We start from the raw sequence: 22,579 nt of genomic DNA on the forward strand, positions 1-22,579 counted from the left end.
CCCCCTTAATTCGCATCCTAATCCACGTTTTAGGCCAGTGGGAATGCCACCATAGAGAAGTATATTTGGGTGTAATCAGCGTACTGATAACACCCCACCCCATGTCTCTGGATGATCCTGCCCAGCTGCTTCATGTAAATGTTAAATAGCGTGGGAGACAGAATGGTGCCCTGAGGGATGCCAAATTTTAATTCTCTTTTAGAAGAGCAGCTGTCTCCCAGCATTACCATCTGCCAGTGTATCTGTACAGCCAATGTATCTGTGCCCTGCTATAGCTTCTAGTTTCTGTATTCTTCCTCATTAATCACTTTTGCCATGTTGTTCATAGTCTGATGTTGCTTTGTCATACATATCCCAGTTTCCATTTATGGAATTTTGGAGGGTATGCTACATGGTTCATCACCAGTTGGTCATAACAAATATTAGGGGTACAGTTCTCTTTTTAGGAAAAGAAATAGGCTCTCCTCCTGCATTGCACTATTAGGTTTTTCTGGTAAATGGTTTTTTTTATGGTTACTTCATTACTTTGGTATGGACTATGACAGTGATGGTGAATCTTTTACAGACCGAGTGCCTGAACTCCAACCCAGACCCCACTTATTTATTGAAAAGTGCCACATCCCTCTGGCTTTCTAGTAAGAAACTCTGGCAAACTCTATGCTAGTGTGACAGCATGTGTGCCCACAGAGAGGGCTCTGAGTGCCACCTCTGGCACGTGTGCCTTAGGTTCACCATCACTGGTCTATGATTTTCAGATACATTTAAGATGAAAAAGTAATTGGTTTTTTTGCCCCATTTGTCTTCCTTTAAGTCATGAAGAAAATTCAGATAGTATTGACTTGCTGCCATCTGGTGGTCAGTTATAGTGGGTGGCCCAAAAGTAGGTAGCAACAACTGTCTGTGGCTCCAAAACTGCTCTGTGTCCAGCTATCTGTGCGCTGTGTGTTTGCATGTCATCCCAGCAGTTGGGCATCGTGGTGTGAATGTGAGGGGTAAGGCCTCCTTGCTGCTAATGAACTAGATGTTTGGAAAGACTATTTAATAATATTTGAAAAATGGTTGAAAAACATTACAAACCTTGACAAGAAGAATCCTGGGTGGATGAGAATCTTCGCAGATCAGGACTTAATCTATACAAAATTAATATGTGTTTAATGCAGAAAACAGCATTTTCTGCTCAGAAAACAACAGGAATTAATATTTTGCATAGAAATAGTATTTTATATACATAAAATGCCTATTTTCTGCATAAAACAACCACATGCAATTTTGCAGAAATTAATTCCAAAGTGGTCTGATTTTTGAACATTTTCTTGCAATGGGAAGAAAATTGCTGGAATTACTGATTACTTCCTTCTAGAAGAAACTTAGTGAAGAATTACTGTACAACCTTATTTACATAATTGATGCAACAACTATAAAGTCTGTAGTGGATCAGGAGCATGTCAGTCCATCTATCTGAGCATTGAAGCTAAACTGAAAATAGGTCGTGCAACATGACAATTATCCTCAGTTAATTCTTGGCACACACATGCATCCTGTTTGTGCATCTTCTTTTTTGTTTTCATAAAAAGTACAAAGATGTTCCATTGCTTAGAGCTGTTTCAGGAAATCCTTTTCACAGAGGGGGGGGGGGGGGCATTTGTTTAAGCATATATTTTCTTAAACATTTACAATGATAGTTTTTTATAAGTTTTGGGGGCTATGTGGCTGTGTTCTAGAAGAATTTATTCCTGACATTTCGCCTGCATCTGTGGCTTGCATCTTCAGCCTTTGACTTCACATCCACAATAATGCTTCTGTTCTGAACAAATAAACAGATGAGAACAAAATTGGGACATAATGTACAAAGTTATTGCATCTGGACTGGTCTTATTGTCTGAGCATTAGCAAATTTCTAGCATATTTCGAATCAAAATAGCCCAATCACATAAGCTGAATAATACCTTCTGGCATACTTTAGCCAGCTGGAATAGTTGCAACAACTTTCCTCTAGGAGCTTCAAGCCAATAGCATGGCTAGTGAACTGGTGCTGCCTGATAAGTGCCATGCATACCAGGCTATGTAGCATCTATGTATGCCTATGAGTTGCTGCAGCTTAATTACTTGTGTGGGGCAAAAAACAGGCCTTGCTAGTGCCATGCAGCACTTTTGTGGTGGATTAATAATAATTGTCATTCAAAGGTTTGTCAAAATTAATTTGAGCACCTCTTTATTAACCCAGCACTAGTAGTTGGGCTGGAAAGTAGAATTTAGAACCAGGCATTTGTTTACTCATGCAATTCTTCATTCACTTAGGAATATTGCATGGACATCCACTTCCTAAGCTGTGTTAGCACCATAAACATAGATTTGGGCCAGTCTTCCAATACCCCTTTAACAAAGTTCTTCCAAATTATGAAAAAAAATTCCATACCCTACATTGCACTCTAGCTGTTTTAAATGTTTAATAGAATTGTTTACTTAATGCTTTTTTAAAAAACCCTTTATATCATATATTGTTTTACTGTAGTTTGTTTTAATTTTATGCTGTAAACTGCTTTGGTTTTCATATTGGGAGAAATATGGGATATATATTAAATAATAATAATAATAATAATAATAATAATAATAATGTCATAATAAAAATAGTCATAGAGCCAGAGAGGATTTACTGCAGCTCTCCAGAGGTTGTTGGACTGCAACATTAATCAAGAGTAACCAAAATCAGGGAATGCTGGGAGTTACATTCCCACATCTGGAGGGATACATGCTTCCTACCCTTGCCATAGAATCTTGAATTAGATTCCTGATACCCTCCAAGCTCCTCTCCTAATGAACAACAACCTTCATTTCCTGTCATGGTTATCTCAGCACTGGAGGACTGAAAGTTCTCTTTTAAAAAACACAACAACAACAACAACAACAACAACAACAGTTTCTTGCCCTTACTTTCTGTCATAACAGATAGCTTTTCAAGGAAATATGTTTGTGATTTTAAATTTTGTTTTGTTTCTTCACAGCTTCCTCATAGTGCTGGTCTGCCTTATATTCAGTGTGCTTTCCACGATTGATCAATACGCAGCTCTGGCCACAGGGACGTTATTTTGGATGGTATGAATATGAATATTTACTTAACATAGATATGATTTTATGTATATTTCCTTGGAAGACGTAGGGGCTCAACAGACCACCCCTTTGGAGTGGCCTTCAGCCACCTCTTTCTTTGCCGGATCGGGGCTGTGGCAACTGCAGCTGCGGCCCACAGCACAAAAAGAAGCTGTAAAAAGTGGCTCTTTTTTGTACCATGGAAAGGATATTCTAGCTGTGGCAGCAGTGGCTTTTTGCTGCTTCTTCAGCGCAGCACATGCAAAGGCTGCGCTGAGGATGTGGCATGATGCTGCCTGCCATCTGGTCAAGCAGGCAGCATGGGAGTGGAATTGGGGTAGCCGACGTTTGTATGCCATGCCCTCACTCCACCCCCATGCCAACATATAACACCGGTCTGTTGAGCCCCGAAGTTAGGAATCTTATTTTTTAAAAGTAATATATTTGAATCCTTCTGATTTGCTAACATATCAAAGCAGTATAACATGGAATCTAAACTATTTTAAAACTAAAAAGGTCCCCCATGCTACGTAAGTGTGTGTAGGGGGGCAATTTTGGCATGATTTTTACCTTAATCAACTCTTTTAACACCCAGATAAAGCCTTGAAGTTGACATCTTGTCTATTTCCTGGCTTTAAAAGGCCTTTCTCAGACCTGCTACTGTCACTGAGGCCCAGAAACATGGCACAATTACCCTACACACTCTGGGACAGAGATGGAGGTTGTGTGGCCTTGTGCATGTTGCTGGATTGCAACTCCCAACATTTCTCACTCTTGACTCTGCTAACTATGTCTGCTGGGCCATGCTATCTGCCAACATCTGTAGGGCTGCCTGATTCCCAGTTAGGGTGTAGTGAGTGTAAGGAGCATTTTAGAGGGAGGGAGAGAGGGTTTCAGTTACAAGAGTAAGCTGCAGGGCTCCCAGGTCCTGCAGGGAGTCAACCCAGCCCTCCATCCCCTGACAGTTGCCTGTCAGATTGCAAGATCAGAATTATCCCAGAGATCAAGAGATAATCATTTGTAATGTCACAATGGACTGTGCTTGTTACAAGGGCAATATTACAAGAGGCATGTAACATACGTGAGACGTTAAGTATTACCACAGATAGACAGAGTACATCATTCAAATACAAAAACATGAAATCTAACAACTGAGAAAAATACATCTACAATACTTTATAAGACAGTACTTTCACCCTGGGATTTCTCCCCTTTGCCCTGAGGACTGGAGACAAGGGGCTGGACCTTGAAATCTAGGAACCCAAGTTGTTCACCCCTGCTCTAATATCTGCAGAAATTTGGGGTTATCATTCTTGCATGACCACATGCCTTGGAAGAGTACTTACAGTGCCTTACATCCTCAAAGCATCCAATTTGAGAGAGGTATTCTGTTGCATGATTCAGTCAAATTGGAAACTCATTTTCATATGATCAAACCCACTGCTATTCTTGTTTTGTGCTCCCTTTATGGGCAGATTTTCCTTTGATAGTTTATACATTCTCTCTCTCTCTCTCTCTCTCTCTCTCTCTCTATATATATATATATATATATATATATATATATATATAGTTATAAAGCAATCTGCTAGTTTATATATGCATTTATTTATGGTGTGTATTTTTTAAAACCTCAGAATGTATCCATTGGTCCTGACCAATACAACAATTCTAATGGTCTCTTGTTTGCTTAGCATCTGAGCATTCAGATACAAGTGTGTTCAGTAGAAAATTTTGCATTCTTTGAAGTAAACTGCTTGATGTTTATGAAATGCCTCCTGATAGGCACACCAACAGCCCAGTCATTCTATTCCTAACTAGCATTTCATCAGGAGTTAATGGTATTGCCTTACTTGACTCAATTTCTTGGGGCAAACCAGCATGCATATTTTATTTGAGTGGCTATTCTTTGGGCACTTAATCCTGCAGTTGCTTTTTTCATGTTGGGAATTCCCCATTGTGTGTATATTAATATTTAATGTTGGCAAAACCTTAACCTCCTTTTTTCCCCAGAGACTCAGCTTTCACAGTTAATATGTTCAGTAGGGCCAATGTTTTTAAAGTCTTTTCAGATTCAGTTTGTACAAGGTTTGCTGTCTTTGTTTATTACCACTTGCTGAAACTGAATTTTTGTATAAGCCTAGTAGTGAACTGTTACATGCACTGGATGAGCAAGCAGGAATATGCTCTTCTGTTTTCATCAGAAAAGAGATTAGACACATTCACAGTGAGGCTGGGAATGGATTCCATTAGCAGATCAAGGTGGCTGTCACTCTCACCCTTACAGAGCCCCATCAGAGAAATATCAGTTGGCCACTATCACACCTGGAGGTCATACTACATTGCTTTCACAATGGAAGAAGACAAACACTTGAACCAAAATCCATGGTCCAACAGAATGCTGGCAGAGTGAAAATCTCTGCTAACCCATTTGTGTTGGTTGTCCTGGGTGGAGTAGGGATGGAAAGAATATTTGAAAATATATTTTTAAAACATGCTTTTCAAGGGTTGAGAAACTCTTAATGAGAAGAATCCATGACTAATGTAAGTCTCTACCGTTTATTACTTATTCTGAGCAAAATTTGCATGTGGTGCTTTACACAGGAAATAGCATTTTCTGCCAGAAAACATATCTACAGCTGGTCATCTATTCTGTATCCAGATTCAATCATCCATGGCTTGAAAATACACCCCCCCCCCCCCAAAAAAAAAGCATTCCAAAAAGCAACTCTTGATTTTGCCCTTTTATATAAGGGACGCCATTTCCCTACATTTTACTGTATAGAAAACCATTTTACTGTATGGTTTTCAAAGATTTTATTGCTGTGGAAAGACAATTGCTAAATTTACTTATTGTGTCATTTGAGAAGAAACTTAGTGAAGAATTACATTGCTGGGGTAGAAGGCGTCCTTTCCTTTCCAGCTCCTTTAGTTGGTGTGCAATAGCAGCCAGGAGAATCTTGTACAGAGCTCCACCCTGCTGGCCACCATTCAGTTCTGGGGGACATTTAGGTGTGTTCTGGCTGCCTTTGTGTACCCAGTTAAAGAAGGAATAACCCCCACCCCAGTGTAAAGCCTTCCTTCACCTACTCTTCAGATGTGAACAAAGCTGAAGTGTGTCCAGGTGTACATCTACAGCTGAACAGTGGCTGAGGAGATAGAGGTGCACCTGGGAGCTTGGAAGCTGCTTTTTCCACCCCTGGTACAAGAGCACTGTGCATGGAGTTACTGAAAACCTCCTTCTGTAACATCTCTAAAAATACATAAACTGATGTAACTGTTCTTCTCAACCAACACAAGAGAGAAGGGTCTCAAATTCAAGAACTCATATCTAACAAGACCAGAATAAATAAACAAATATGCCCAAAACTAATGATAAAGAACATTGTTTGAACGATTATATATTGTTTGTCTGATTAACAATTTTTTGCATGGAAGAGTAGCTCTGGTGTGCCGACTGCTTGTGGTTTCTTTTAAAACAGGGGTGAGGAAAGTGTGGTCTTCAGATCCTGCCCAGGATCCAACTTCTTTGGATTGTTTGCCCCTAAATGCCTCATATAGCTTGCAAAAGGAGGGGTGGGGGAGTTGTCCATGTTGTTTATCCTTCTGGATCACTTCCACTTGTAAAAAATGATTTCTTTTGAGGCTAAAGTGGCCCAAGACCCATCTCTCCAAACATGGTGAAATTGCCCCTAAGCCTCCTAGAGGTCATTTCGAGGCAAAAAGTTGGGGGTAATGAGACCTCCTAACTCCCAAGAGTTGAGCACCCTTGTTTTATAGTAAGGATTAGTGTAATGTTTAAAACAATAAATAAGATTTTCCCTGCTGACAAGAAAAATAATTAAGTATTTGGAAGTCACTAAAGGTTAATGAAGATTCTTGAAAATACCTGGGACACAAAACAACTAAAGTTAATCAATTATTTAATGAATTATTTCAATGGGAGAATTAAGAACATACCTTAGTCTAGCTCATTTAATCAATAAGATTTCAGAGTGCTTAATTTTGATTGACATGCAACCACAGTTCTGTAATCATGAAGCTTCATAAGTAATGACTTCTTAATCTCTCCCCCCCCCCCCACCCCGGCCCAGTTCTGAGATTGACAAGAGGCTGTAGGATTAATTTAGTTCCACTAGGTGGTGCTGCCAGAAGGATTTTGGCTCTCAATCTTGTGCTGGAAATTATTCAACATAAACTGATGTTGAAGCCAAACCTATGAATGGATCATCATGCTGCAGAGTATATGTACACTTGGCATGTTTAAGATATTAGTGTAAGAGAGTCTGGGCCATGACTCATAAATGGAATAAAGCTTATTTGAATAATAATTGTTTCTGAGAGTTCAGTATTTAAACGATGGAAAAAGTAAATTCACAGATGTATTCCCCTTGTGAAACTATATTTTTTTCTTTTATTTTCATAAGCAAGTTTTTATGGTGCCTGGACATGGCAGAATGTTGTTATCTCAGCATGATCTAAGAAAACCCAAGCACATGATCCAAGTGGATTAAACATTCTAACGCACAGAGGGATATTCAGAGTGTCTGAAAAAGCCATTTTCTCTCAGGAATCTCATATTGTTGTCAGTTTTGGTCCCAGAATTATAAGGGTACATTTTTGCAAGCAATATATAATCTATGTGCAACATCACATGTGGTGGATTACTTTTCCTCTCTTCAGACTTAATTCATGCTTATACTGGAACAAATCATCATAATCATCATTTTGATTTAAAACATGTGACAGGTTCTTGCAGATTTACTTTACTAGTTGCTTTACTATTAATGTATTTTGTTAGGAGACAATTGTATGAAGTTGGTGGGTTGAATCTTTGGAGCGTTTCTACTCTGTCTCATATTATTTGTCCATCCTTCCATTTACCAGAGAGGGAATCAACAATAATATGTCTCTCTTCTGTATTGTAATCTTTGATATCAATCTGCAACATTTCATTTTTAAAAATGAACTAAAGTGTTTATCTGTTTATTTCTGATACTTGTATAGCATTTAATCTAATGTTATTACCAAGTGATTTATATAGAAAATACATAAAATCACAGCTAAAACACATGTAAATACAGTGTAAATTAAAATAATACACAGAGCAACATCACAATCAGTTTTGCAAACCAGAGAAGGTTTGTTTGAACAGCTTAGTTTCCAGAAGGCCTCAAAAATTCTCCACATTTACTGTCCACTGATCTTGATGTGGAAAGGTGCACTAGACATGAGGGTTTCATCGGTACTACAGAAATAAAGCAGTTTGACACCACTTTAACTGCTATGGCTCCATCCTACAGAATCTGGGGATTTGTAGTTTTATGAGGCACTAGTACTCTTTGATAGAGAACGCTAAAGACCTTATAAAACTACAGCTCCTAGGATTCCGTTGGATGGAGCTATATATCAATATATTGATGATGCTGTGCCCCAGCAGATTCAGATAGATGTTAAATAGCACTGGGAGGGGCAAGATAGTGGCCTGTATCATCTCACAGTTCACATACTGGGGTGTTGTAGCACAGGCATATCTTTTCTCTGGAAACAACTCCATAAGTAAGAGCCAAATGACAGTAAAATGGTGACTCCATTTTCTAACTGAAATAGGTGACCCAGGATCAATGTTATCAAAAGCCACTGAGAAATTGGACCTCAACCCATTCTAGACGGATCAAGGTAGTAACCCTACTAAGTTATTTAGGAAGTGTGTTAAATCAACATGGAAATAGGGGAGTATGCTAGCCTTGCCCCTCTGCCATCTGCACTTCTGATTTAATACACTTCCTAAATACCTTAATAGAGTTACTACCTTGATCCATCTAGTATGGGCTGAGGTCCAATTTGGGTACAGGACTGGTGCTGGTCATCCATTAGGAGCAACTCTCAACAAGTAAACTGTTTTACTGTACTTCTTCTCTGTTTTTCAGTGGCTTTTGAGAACATTGATCCTGGATCACGTATTTCAGTTAGAAAATGGAGTCACCATTTTACTCTCGTTTAATAAGTGCAACATGAACAAAAATAAAATATTCTGTTTAAAAATCTCCCAGCAGGTACTGATTTTCAGAAAATACTGTTGTAGAAGAAGAGTATGCAATGAGACTACTAGGACATAATATTGAAAAAAAGAAAGATAGTTTAGGGGAAATGTTAGTAATACAAAGCAAACAGGGTGGTGGAAGTCTGTGTAATAGCAAAATAAGCATCTAATAATATTTACTTAAAATCCACTCCACATGTACTTTGTATGTGTTGTATTTAAGCAACAAATAGGCACAGGGAAGGAAGTTTTCATGTGCACAATCTTTAGGGGGCAGTGTTGAACTGTATAGTAAAGCACATAGAATATAGGTTAAATTTAAATGGCTACACAGCAAATTTTCATCACTATTGTGTTTTTTAAAAATCAAGCAATCAAGACAAAAGTGCTCTACAGTGAAATTATAAAGAGTAATTCTTGTATAACAATATTTGTAGGATTTGAATTTTATAGTGTCTTGGTAAGGCTGTCAGGTTCAGGAGGACAGAGGATGAAGAAAGGTGGCAGACAGTACCTGTATAAAACAACTCCTATCCAGAGTGTTTATATCCCTCCTGCAGTGCTCAGTTAGCTCTTTCAAAGCTTCCTCATAACTGTATTTCTCATTAAGGCCTTCATTGTGAAAATCACCCTAATATTGGGCCATCAAAGCTACCTGAGTAAAAAGCAGCCATATACATTTTGATGTAGTGGTTAGAGTGTTGGAATAGGCCTAAGGGGACAAGTTAAATTCCCTGGTTGTCCACCATGAAGTTTACTGAGTGACCATCTCTCAGCCTAACCCACTTCACAGGGTTCCTGTGAGGATGAAATGGCAAAGGATATGCATAGGCTGCCCTGAGTCAATGGAAGATAGAGTACAAGATTAAAATAAAATAAAAGAAATACCAATATTTAAAATTATTAATAAATAAGTCAGTAAGAATGTATGCTACACCTTACTTCTTAATGAAAATACTGTAGTAAAAGTGTATCGCATTAGAAACTCACTTTCCTCTTTACAATAACCTTCTGCTTGAGTTTTTGTATTAAAAAAGGAAGTAAAGGATTAAAATGAATAAATACGTAAGTCTAACTGTATATGGGGCTCTGTAATGAGTGGCTCTGGCCAGAACCCTCTAAAGTGACAGATTGGAATCCAGCACAGACCAGTGGTGCCAAATGGTTGTTACCATCTGCTGGTGGCTTCATGGCCTATATGATATGACATGGATAATCTCACTGTAATGACTGTAATGGAGCATCTGTGGACTTCCATACCTCCCCCCCCCAAAAAAAAATCTACCACCAATGCTAATGTCATTGTTGGCAAATGAAAATGAATGGGTGGAGATTATCTGTTGGTGGAAAAAGAAAAGAAAATCCTTTCCATTATTCAGATGGAAGAACAGTTGGTGGTACGCACTGGGCAGAATGATAAGGGAAGATGAACTTGTATCAGGGATGGGGACATCCTGGATATTGGTGACCTGTTTTTGACTCGTAGCATTTATGGGATAAAATGTGTTTTGTGTGTGTGTGTGTGCGCGCGCGCACGCGTGCATGTATATGCATGCTGGAGTCTATTTTCAAATTTAAAAATGTTTTTGGCATTTTGGGGTTTTAGGAACATCTGGAGATCTGGTAGCAAGACAAAAGCCACACTAGATCCCTTCATGCAGCCTGGGCTGCATGTAGCCCACAGGCCACACAATGCCCAACCCTGCTCTAAATTGTACAGATTGCAATGTTCAAACTGAAACTGAGCTTTCAAACTGAGTTTTCTATTGACATTTATTGAGAATGCTTTTTGAGTTCTGTGAGGAATTTCATTCTTTTGAAAAGTTCTACGTAGCAACTAAATCTTTTGCAGAGGTATTTGAGCTCTTAATGGGGAATTAATATCTAATGATTAAGAATATTGAATTTTTAAGAAGGAATGTTGCCATAAACGAAACAATGGGTCTATATTTGAATGTGACATCTGTTGATACAGATGTAATCTATCTGCTCGAAATTATCTTTATTCAGTGGGGAAGAATATTTACTTAAATATACATTATTTGTCTAAACTTTCTCAATGTAGAACTCTGAAATTCATATATTTTGTTTCTCCTTGAAGAAATCCTGCCAGCTATATGAATTTTAATAACCATTTGCAGTTAAATGTGCAATAGCAATTTTTTTGTTTTGCAGAGTGTCTCAGTAAGAATGTTTATGTAGATTTCAAATTCTTATTATATAATTTTTCTCTTGTTGAGGAGGGGAGAGGAAAGCTTAATTCTATTGAAAACATAGACAGATAGCAGAATTGAGCACAGAGTAGGATTTTTAAACTTATCAGGATTAGCATGTAACACTTGCTGTGACAGGTGTTTCCTTTATGTCTTGTCCAAAAAGTCTGGGAAGTAGTTTGTCATTAAGTGCTACATTCAGTGTGTATCTCAATTTCAATATAACTGGAGGGCCCAGGCTTTGTTAGGTCCTTGTTTTTACATCTGACCTCAGCCAGCTGGGGTCTATTGTCTTAAGCGTAATGTAACAGCTGACATAACATAACGGATATCAAGCTGAAAAGCCAAAGCAGTGTAGTGAACTGATGAAAATGAGAGGAGAAAGGAATTGAGAGGCTAGGGTGGGTATTACAGCATCCTGACTCAAAGTGGAGGGCTGATTTTTTAAAATTGTTTTCCCTGGGGGAATTAGCCAGGAAATAATGAGATGAACCTGCTGATGCTCTGTTTGCAATTGATTGCATATGATAGACTACTGGAGGAAGGTTTGGGTTTGCCAGCTGTCATTTGCTGGTAGCTATTGAATTGCTTTAAGTGGCCCTTGGTGCGGAAATAGAGTCTGAAATTGCAGGTGTGCTATAATTGCATTACTGCAGTGAATACTGATGGATGGGCTTTCAAAAGCCTGTGAAATGCATATATTTAAATGTCTTAATTTCCAATATGTAAAATGCATATATTAGTATTGTTTTTTATATACATAACATTGTTAGATTTATGAGGATGTTGTTATGATAGCTCAAATTTATTTTTGCAATTTTGGGAGCAAGATCAGAGGTTACAAAGGAAAGATAGGTCAGAATCCTATTGATGCACTGTATAAGGTTGCAAGATCTTAGGGTCTGGCTCTGAGTCTCCAGTTTTTATGGATTATCTCTAGGCAGGAGATAAAGGTATAGACTCTCTGGTTTTGGTGGGTTCATCTCCATGAAAGAAGAAAGGGCTCTGAACTCTGAGCTCAGCTATGAAAGCAGCAGTTTGCAAGGTTTAACTGACTCTCCAGATTGTTGTTGTATTGCCAGGGCTCACCTCTACTCTGCTCTGCATCCACCTTCTGGCTAGAAGCATGTAGGCTTGATTAAATGTTCCTTATCCCATCTCCGTAAATAACTAAGAAGGAACAATCCTTTCATTTCACCTTGATGTGCGAACAGCAACCTTAGCTGTGTATGTTTGTGTGTGTACCATATATGCTCATCTATGGGGCTTGACAGACTGCCCCAAATTGGCAGCAGGATAGTGCCAATTTCCTAGCCAGATCAGGGCCCCTATCTGGCCTTTCAAGTGGCTCCTTTTTGTGCCCTCAGAAGGGCACTATAGCTGCATTGGCGCTGCTATATGATGCTCCTTTGGTGCTGTGTCATATGGATGAAGCGTCAGAGGAGCATTATGATGGCGCACGGCACATGGAGCAGTGCGTGGCATCATGGTGCCCTGAAAGCGAAGTCGGGGTGTGTGTCATCCGGATGCAATGCCCTGACTCTGCTCCCAGGGTGGCTTTTCAAGCTGGTCTATACAGGGCCTAAGTTGACCTCACATATAAAACAAGGACAGGTTTTAGGGGCAAAGTTATGGATTTAGATATGATCTGAGGATAGGTGAAGGGTAAAACTTAGGGGCACGTAGTAAAGGATTTAAAGGATGAAACAATGGAAAATGAGGCAAAAGAACTTACCAAATTCAAGCAGACATCACTGTGTTCACACTAAAGGCAGGACGGATGAGTGTGTGGTTGTGGGATGGGGTTGAGGCTCAGTGCTTCCAGGACAGATTACACTCTTGCCTTTCACCAGGGCATGGTTCCTTTTTAAATAGGAGTTAAAATACAGAACTTACACTGGCTTGTAGATATGTCAACTCAGGTTCTTTGATCATTTTTTGACTAAAATGTTTAGATTCATACACGAGTACGCATATGCAATAGATATTAGGGTTTTTTTCCTTCCCCAATTTTTCCAATTTATACTCTTCCTCCCCAGCCTCAAAATTTCTGTAATCCCAAGTGGCATCCATTTAGCACTGCATCTCCAATTACAATTTCGTTATGCCTATTCCCCCTCAAAAGACAAGAGGAATAGCACATTAATTTATGGCCTCACAAGAAAATCCCATTATGTATACACAGATGGAGTTTTCTAAAACATCAGTGGTAGCAATGATGTGTGAGTCAGACATGCTGTAGGCAGAACATAGAAAATGACTGAATGTGAATTACTGATATCACTGAATTACTTTTTATCTGTTACTTTTATGCTGTTAAACTTGAATTTGTCATTAATTTTTCAGTCTTATAAAAGTAACTCTCTTCACTGTTCAGTCTGTGTGGATTTTTTGTTGTCATTTTTCATTACGGAGGGTGGACCTAAAAGAGATTGACATAAAATTTGGAAAAAATCCTGCCAGAATATGTAAAAAAAAACCACACACAAAAAAAACAACAAAACCCTTTTTTTAAAAACTAGAAAACTCTTAACATTGGTAAATATTTATAGCAACATATCAGCTTACAGGTAAATGTCACACTTTGCCATGTGACAGTAATCTTGTCCCAATCATGGCTGTTCATAAATGGCATTGTAAGTGTTTTGATCCAGCAAGTTATGTACTGTAGTAGAACACAAACTTTGCTACTTGAAGTTGGTGTTGCCCTATTCAGTACTACTTTTTACCCACAAAGATTATTTCAATATTTGCAATTTGCCTGTTTTTAATTCCCCCCCCCCCCATATCACAGTCTACTTTTCCCCAAGTGGAGGTCTGTTAGTAGCTCTGTTAGTTTTGAGGAATGCTTTGTCTGGCCTGGGTTTTCAGGATGAGCTCCGTCCCAACCTGCCCACTGCCTCACTTCTGCAACTGGAAGTCAATTTTTTAACTCTCTTGATGACTATGTCAACTCACTTACTACAAGTTTAGCTGTGCGTTGTGGCACTACCTCATATAGTGCCACAATGCTCCCCAGTACCCAAAGCATCACTGGCTTGTAATAAAAAAGTGGGGGGAGCTCATTCAACAGTACGATTAATTGTATTCCCCCTCTGCCCAGATTATGGGGCACCCCTGCCTAAAATGCAGAGATTAAGCTCAAACATAATAATAATAATATGTTTTATTTATAGACCGCTATTCCGCAATGATCATACTGGTGTACAGTAAAAATTGAATACAATACAAATACAAGGTGACAGTTAAAGGAGGGAGAAGTCTCGTACTTCAGGCAGTCCCTGATGTTGCTGGGTCTGCCTGATCGCTTCCTCTGAGGCCAAGATGACAGTTACAAGAGGGAGGAGCCTCTTCCTTCAGGCAGTCCCTGATGTTGCTGGGTCTGCCTGATCGCTCCCTGTCCACAATTGATTGTTTACTACCTGGATGTCACTACTAGACATCTTGCACAATAATCCAGTTTAACGCCACTTTAACTGCCATGGCTCAATGCAATTTTGGGAACTGTAGTTTGTTGTGGCACCAGAGCTCTCTGACAAAGTAGGCTAAATGTCTCACAAAATTACACTCCCCAGAATTCCATAGCATTAAGGGATGGTGTCAATCTTGATTATTTCTGCATTGCAGATGCAGCCAATGAAACCCACCATTTCATGTGGGCTGATCATGGTAGACAATGATCTTCTGGCTATAGTTGCCCAATAGTTACATTACTAGTAGTGATGATGGCATAATAAATATAGCAGCTTATCTTTAGCTACTCCCAGTACCTCACAAAAGTCCTCCTCCTCCAAGGATAGCCCTGTTTTATCGAGCTTCTGTGGTTGATCAGTTCATGCTCATCTGGAATTTTTAAAGCACTAGTAAAACCTGTTACATCTCCCAAGTTTGTTTTGGTTTTCAAGGTGTGCTGGATTTTATAGTTTTGCTGCATGTTTTAAGTGTGCGGTTCTTTATCATAGCATCTTACTTAATTAATGCTATATTGTTCAATCCAACTGTGTGTAGGAGGACACCCACCAGTACAACAGAATTTTTTCTTCTTCTTCCTTTCATCAACCCATTTCACCACAATTTTCCCTCCAGATCTTCTCTGGAAAATTCCCAAGACTCTAGAACAGAGCTTGACAGCACAGAGTGCTTGGAGGGCCATAAGAGAAAAAGCAGTTTAGCCTGGAAAAGAGGTTAAGAGGTTAAGAGGTGATATGATAGCCCTGTTTAAATATTTGAAGGGATGTCATATTGAGGGAGCAAGCTTTTCTGCTGCTCCAGAGAACAGGACCCAGAACAATGGATGCAAGCTACAGGAAAAGAGATTCCACCTCAACATTAGGAGCAGCTTCCTGACAGTAAGGGCTGTTTGACAATGGAACACGCTCCCTCGGAGTTTAGTGGGATCGCCTTCCCTGTAGGTCTTTAAACAGAGGCTGTATTGCCATCTGTCAAGGATGCCTTGATTGAGAGTTCCTGCATGGCAGGGGGTTGGACTGGATGGCCCTTGTGGTCTCTTCCACCTGTATGAATCTATGATTCTAAATGGAAATATAAATAAATGCTGTTGTATATCCTATTAAAACATTCGTATTACGTACAGTAAGAAGGAGCTGTAGGGAAGCAGCCTACAATGACTTACATAATAAGACATTTACAAGGTTTATAAGAATAGGGAAATAGATAAAGATGTTGACAAACCATTATGTCCTTAGAAGCTGGCAAGTTGGGAAGTATTTACATGGATATATTTAATACAAAGAATAAAGATACAGGTTGAGTCTCCCATATTCAAAATCCAAAATATTCCCAAAATCCAAAATATTTGTTACCAAATATTGGCGGTTTACAGACCGCCCCTTTGAGGCGGCCTGTACTCGCCCCTTTCCACTTCCCTGCGGCCTGGAAAGGGGTGTCCTTGGGGCTTCAAGCCCCAAGGACACCCCGACGGCGGCGGGGAAAGGAGAAAGGGGCCACTCAGCCCCTTTCTCCTTTGTGTCGCTGGCACAGCCATGTAAAGGCTACGCCAGTGACACAAAACTTGGAAGAAGCTGCAAAATGGAGCTCCTTCCTGTGCCATGGAAAGGGCGCTACAGGCGCCCTTCCACAGCAACAGGACGTCACGTCCATGACGCTCCGTTTGGAGGCAGTGCGATTGTGACGTCCCAATGGCGGCACCCATGTAGAATGGGCGCCGCCATTTTGTACGTGCTGTGTACATACTAGGGTTGGGGGCATCTGAAAGAGACTCCCCCAGGCAACCCTAGTATGTACACAGTATGTACTAAAAGTCCCGTTTGGAAAGGGCCATTGTTACAAAATAACTAATTGAATTTACTTTTCACTGTTCTAAATTTTTGTTGCAAGAGAAATTCCAAGATGCTAGGAAAAAATATTTTTTTAAATCTGAGTCATTTTCTCACCTATCCCTGTCAGAACTTTCTGCTTCTTCTGATCCTTCATTTTTGACCTCTTTATAGATAGCTAAAACTGAAGTTTTAGCCAGACTAAGGTATGTTTCATGTGTCTATTCAGATGGTCCATTGCATGTCTGTGTTTTTTTTTTTAATTTGGTGTATTTTCAAACACGCACCAGAATTTTTCACACGGTACAGATGATGGAGGAATCTGAAGCAAATGAATAGCAAGAATCAGAGGCTATGCAACGCAAAGGCCTTGCCATGGTGTATCTACATAATGCAGTCTGATTCCACTTTGAGTGCTGTAGTTCTCTCCTATAGAACCCTGGGATTTATAGTTTTCCAAGGTCTTTAGCCTTCTGTGCCAGACTGCACTGATGCTTCATTAAACTACAAACCTAGGATTCTCTAGGATGGAGCCATGGCAAAATGCTATCAAATTGCATTATTTCTACATTGTAGATGCACCCTATGTTACATTGTAGATGCACCCTATGTTTGATCTACAGGAAAGGCGGTATAGAAATTAAGTTTATTATTATTATTATTATTATTATTATTATTATTATTATTATTATTATTTTATGCATGGTAGAATCCTGCAATGTATTCTTGGACCAAATACCCAATAGATATTGCACACTTTACAAGATCTGAAAGTTCCTTTCCAATACCAAGTCCTGTATGTAGTTATAAATAATGTTAGAGAAATAAGAGTAGTAATATATGCAATATGTTTAAGGCCCGGTACATACCTTCTTTAATGTGCGGAGCAGTGGCAGCCTTTTTTCCACCAGAGGGAAGCCACAGCCACCAAACCACGCAGCTTCCCGCTGGCGGAAAAAGAACCCGCAAAAAGCAGGTTCTTTTCACGCCGCCATTATGATGCCATTGGCGCACTCATGACATCACAAGCACAGTGCGATGTGCGGACGCTGTGCGTCTGTCACATAACAATGCCAGTGCCCATATACACAGGGGTGACGCCATTGTTATGGCACCACACTGTACTAGGGTTAGGGACTGTGTGGTTGCTGCGTGGTCCCTTAACCCTAGTATGCCGCCAGCATGGTGCATTCGGTGCATCTCTGCCACACCAAAGACAGCTTGTCTTAAACTTTTTGCTCATCATAAAATAAAATCTTTTATAGATATTTTTTCTATTTCTTTATTTTGTCAAAGGGAGGCTGGGGGGGGGATTCAAACTATCCCTCACATTTCTGTTGATTTCTTTTCCCTCTGGGTTTTCACACATCTAAGAACTGCTGTCTCTTTTCCACCACTAGCAGACTGTGGAACAGCAACCTCTACAGTCCTTAAATAGCCTTTGTGTGGAAACAGACCAAGACCTATCATTTATTGGTGGAATGTACTCTAAAAGTCTTGTCTTCAGTTCCAAGCACTGTTCAGATATGGCTAGAAAGGAGTCTGGAGAACCAGTATGAGATAGCATACTTTCCAATATTTCACAGATCAAAACCAGGACAAGCAACATCAGTTTGAGGTGAATAGAGCAAACGTTATTAATAAGGAAAAATACACCAGCTAGGAGAGGCTGCAGCAGTTTGCTTTTGACTGAGCCTACTGGGGAGAACAGTACTCTTTCCCTTCCTCTTTTTTCCTCCCCTACTTAGTTAACTCAGTGCTAATTACTTTTGCACATTGAAGTCATCTTGCAACCAATTGAAGTAAGCTGAGAACAAAGGGGGAGAGTGGGAGGAGGAGAGTAGGAAGTGCAAAATTTTAAAAGTAGATGAAAAAAAATGGAATGACAGAATTAATGAAGACTGTCCCTGCCAAATTGGGATAGCTGGAGGGTATGAGTCAGTATTGAGTTGGATAACACTGAGTTAAATGGACCAATAGGGTCTTTGTTGTTGTTAACTGTCCTCAAATCCATCTCAACCCATGGCGACCCTATGGATGAGACATCTCCAAGACCCTCTATCCTTTGCTGCTCTGCTTATTTCCTGCAAGCCCATGCCCATAACAGAGTCCATCCATCTGGCATATGACCTTCTTCTCTTTCTTCTTCCCACAACCTTCCCCAGCATTATTTTATTTTCCAATAAGTACTCCCTTTTCATAATGGGAGAAGTATGACAGCCTGAGTTTGGTCATCTTGGCTTCCAGGGAGGTTTCCGACTTGATCTGCTCTAGGACCCATTTTTTTGTCCTTATGGCTGTCCACAGGATCCTCAACCTTCTTTTCCAGCACCAAATCACAAATAAATTGATTTTCTTCCTATCATCTTTCTTAACTGTCCAGCTCTCATATCCATACAGGGTAATAGGGAATACGTTGGCTTGTATGATTCTAACTTTTGTACCCAGTTGTATATTTTTTGCATTTTAGAATCTTTTCTTTCATGGCTGCCCTCTTCATTCTTAATCTTCTGATTTACTGACTGCAGTCCCCATTTCTATCAGTGTTTGATCCCAGGTATGAGAATTCTTTTACTATTTCTATTTCTTCAATGATTACAGTATAAATTACTTCCCTTTGTTCCTAACAGGAAATACAGCACTTACAAAAATAAACTGAGTGGCTGTAAATGGCCTTTCTTCCCCATCTTCCTTGGTGAGTCATCAGATAATCTGCCTCCCCAGTCACCAGATTCCTAGAAGACTCTAAACTGTTTTAGATTTTTTAAAAAAGTTTGTACAGTGAAGAACATGTTGATTGAACAGTATTCTTTGCTACTTTGGTCAAACTATAAACATGTGTGGCAAAAATAATCTGGGAATCTGTGTATTTCACTTTTTAAAACTTTTTTAAAAAAAGAAATGCTTTTATACTGTGCTGATTTTACCAAGAATAATCAGAAAAGAAATCTAAAGTAAAGGCTTCAGTATGTAAACGTTTCCCCCCTCCACCTATTGTTCATCTGAAAAGAAAAGAACATTTAAGAAATCAGTTTCCAGTTCAGTCAATAAAGTAGTAATACAGTCCTAAGTAATGTATACATATTTTTCAAGTGAGCCATTAGATTTTAAAAGACTTAAAACACTGTTGGCTGGGTATTTTCCCTCCAGATTTATTTAAATTTAGTTTAGCCTATTGTGCCATTAAATTGCTGTAAGACAATTAGATATTGAGCATTAGACAATATAATCTATCTGTCACTTGGTATCAGCTAATTTAAGAGTGATGCCACTACGATCACATTGAAGCATCTGGGACCCAGACTTGAGTGTTGCTGCAGTAGCTTTAGGCTCTCTTCCTTCAAGGCTTTCTTGGTCTTTTTCCCCAGCCATTTCCCATCTGCGTGGTGCCTTCCCCCATCCCTGGGGGCTGGACACCAATATGGTTGGTGTTGCCAGCAGGCTTTTTGCCCCTGGGAAAATATATCTTACTGTATTTCAGTAAACTAATAAATCTCTGGATGTTCTATCCTCCCAAATAATAAAGTAACAACTGAGGGAGGGGGGTTGAAGTGTGGCATCTGGCATAAAGCACACCATAAATTATAATGCTTATGATATAATAGGCGTTGGTACTTTTTTTCGTTTAGGTGTTCCTTCTCTTTTTCTCAATTTTATTTGTATGAAATTGTATGGATGTATTATGTAAAATATAAATTAATTTCAAAATTTCAAAACAACAACAACAACAAACCCTTGCTTCTCTTTTTCAATCTGTTTCTTTTGACCAGCAAAGGGCACAATTTTTGTTTGAAAGCTAACTGGCTCAGTGCAGACAGGTTGCCAAATTACATGTAATATGTGAGGTGCTGTGTTTTAAAATGATCACAGGAATGCTTTAAGAGGTGCTCAGGGGTTTGGAAAATGTTATCTTTGTAGCTGGGTTAATATTATCACAGAAGTTGTGGTTCTGTTCCTTTCACACACAAACTTTATCATCAAGATGAGGAAACCATGAACCGTAAAACAAATTTTTGGAAACAGAGAAACATACTGTTCAAAATCTTGTTGTCAGGATTGTTAATTCAGCAGCAAGTATATTGAAGAAGAAGAATAACGGAGATACTACTATCTCATTTGGATTTATTTTTTTGTTTCTAGCAACTGTACAAAATGAGCCATGTGCAGTACAGTACAGCTCACATCTTGAGCACTTGAAGCAAGTAGGAGTGTCAGGACCAGCAGTGATAGCTATAATTCTTACTGTAATGCAGACAAAAATAATAATGCTGAACTAATCTAACATCTGTACAAGAATTGTCCCTTTGTGCTGTCTTTTAGATTGCCGTCATTTTCTTTTAAGTCTATTGCGTGGAAACTTGTAAGATGTTTTTATTTTAAGGTATGTGTGCTTTATATTTCACAAATATAAAACAAATATTCAACATACAGTTAAACCTTGACTTATGCAGGGGATCCGTTCCGGACCCCCCCCCCCCCCCCCCCCCCCCCTCCTGCTTATGCTGGAGCCCCATTCAAATGAATGGGGCTCGTGTGTGCAGCGGTGCAGCAGCGTGTGCACGCCATGGGTGTGCACCCCATTCATCTGAATGGGATGAGCCACTCCTTGTGCCTGGCACGCTCCCACGCGGCTTGAGCACATAAACTCAAGACCGCTTATCGTTCACCCGCATATAACACGGGTGCACTGTATATTGTTTCATGAATAGATCTTCCAGATCCAGATCCTGTTTCCATTGTACATGCTTTAAAAGGCATTATTAAGGGGCTTTTTAATCTCACTGCATGGCCAGACAGACAAATTATGGTAATAATGTATTTTCCAATACATTAATTCAGTAGTCTCTATAGCCATGATAGCAAACGTATGGCACATGTGTCACAGGTGGCATGCAACTCCTTTTCGCTGAGCACAGGGGAGGGAGAAGGAGGAATGGGCACGCATGCATGCCACTGGCTCCTCCTCCCAGCCTTCTCTCGGCCTTCAGCTGCCTCTCCAAGACAGCTGGAGGAGTGACTGGTGTGCCCCAGTTGCTCCTCCCTAAAGATCTTCCCTGGCATTCAGCTGCCTCTGGAGGGGTAACTGGGCATCAGGAAAGATCTGCAAAGAGGAAGACCGGGTGCGTGCCCACTCCTCTTCCTCCCCATGGACCTTTCCCAACCCCCAGCTGTCTCTCAGAGACAGCTGGAGGCCAAGGGAAGGGCAGGAGGAGGAGGAGCAACCAGCGCACACCTGTCGCCCCTCTCCCGGACTGTCCCTGGCTTCTAGCTATCTCTCAGAGACAGCTGGAGGCCTGGGAAAGGCAGTGGGGGGGGGGTTTCCATCCTGGAAGCCCTGCGTCCAGAGGGTGGAAGCCCCACCCCTGGCACGCAGCCCAAAAAAGGTTTGCCATCGCTGCTTTGTAGCATCTTTGTAGGATAAGTAAGGTTGCCAGATTGGATACAGAATAATATTGAAGTAGTCCTTAATAGATCTTGAGGACAAGACACTGTTGTATTAATATATGTATATTCATGAATATACATGAACGTGTGAGCAAAAATATGCACACTAAAAAAGCAAAATATTTTTATTCATATACTGTAATACGTTGAGCACAGGTGCACAGCATCAATGTGTAGATGTAAAGGAGGTCAAAAGGGTAAGAAGATTTGAGATCATTAGGTTTAAACCAAATTACTTTTTAAAACAACACTCCTGTTTTTATTTACTAATTATTGATATATCTATATCTGTCTATATATCTATATCTATATCTATATCTGTCTGTTACTACTATTTTATAACCCCTTTACTGGAACAACAATGACTATTTGAATTTAAACATTTTTACTAACAGTTTCTTCATTTTAGACCAGTATCCAGTGCTTCTTTTTAATCACTTTATTTTATAGTGCAAGAAATGCCATTCAGAAACAAATCCTTCAGTTAACAAATATAG

At 39.7% G+C, this 22,579-nt stretch overlaps 1 protein-coding gene across 1 annotated transcript in view; it reads left to right on the top strand.

Annotated features, from left to right (window-relative positions):
• KCNQ1 (potassium voltage-gated channel subfamily Q member 1) overlaps window positions 1-22,579 on the top strand; it is a 462,809-nt gene that overhangs the window by 87,785 nt on the left and 352,445 nt on the right. The window contains exon 2 of the mRNA XM_042445270.1: window positions 3,003-3,093. Coding sequence (XP_042301204.1) covers window positions 3,003-3,093 — 91 coding nt within the window. The remainder of the gene's footprint in view (window positions 1-3,002; window positions 3,094-22,579) is intronic.

This window comes from Sceloporus undulatus, chromosome 1 (genome assembly GCF_019175285.1).
Source record: "Sceloporus undulatus isolate JIND9_A2432 ecotype Alabama chromosome 1, SceUnd_v1.1, whole genome shotgun sequence".
NCBI lineage: Eukaryota > Metazoa > Chordata > Lepidosauria > Squamata > Phrynosomatidae > Sceloporus > Sceloporus undulatus.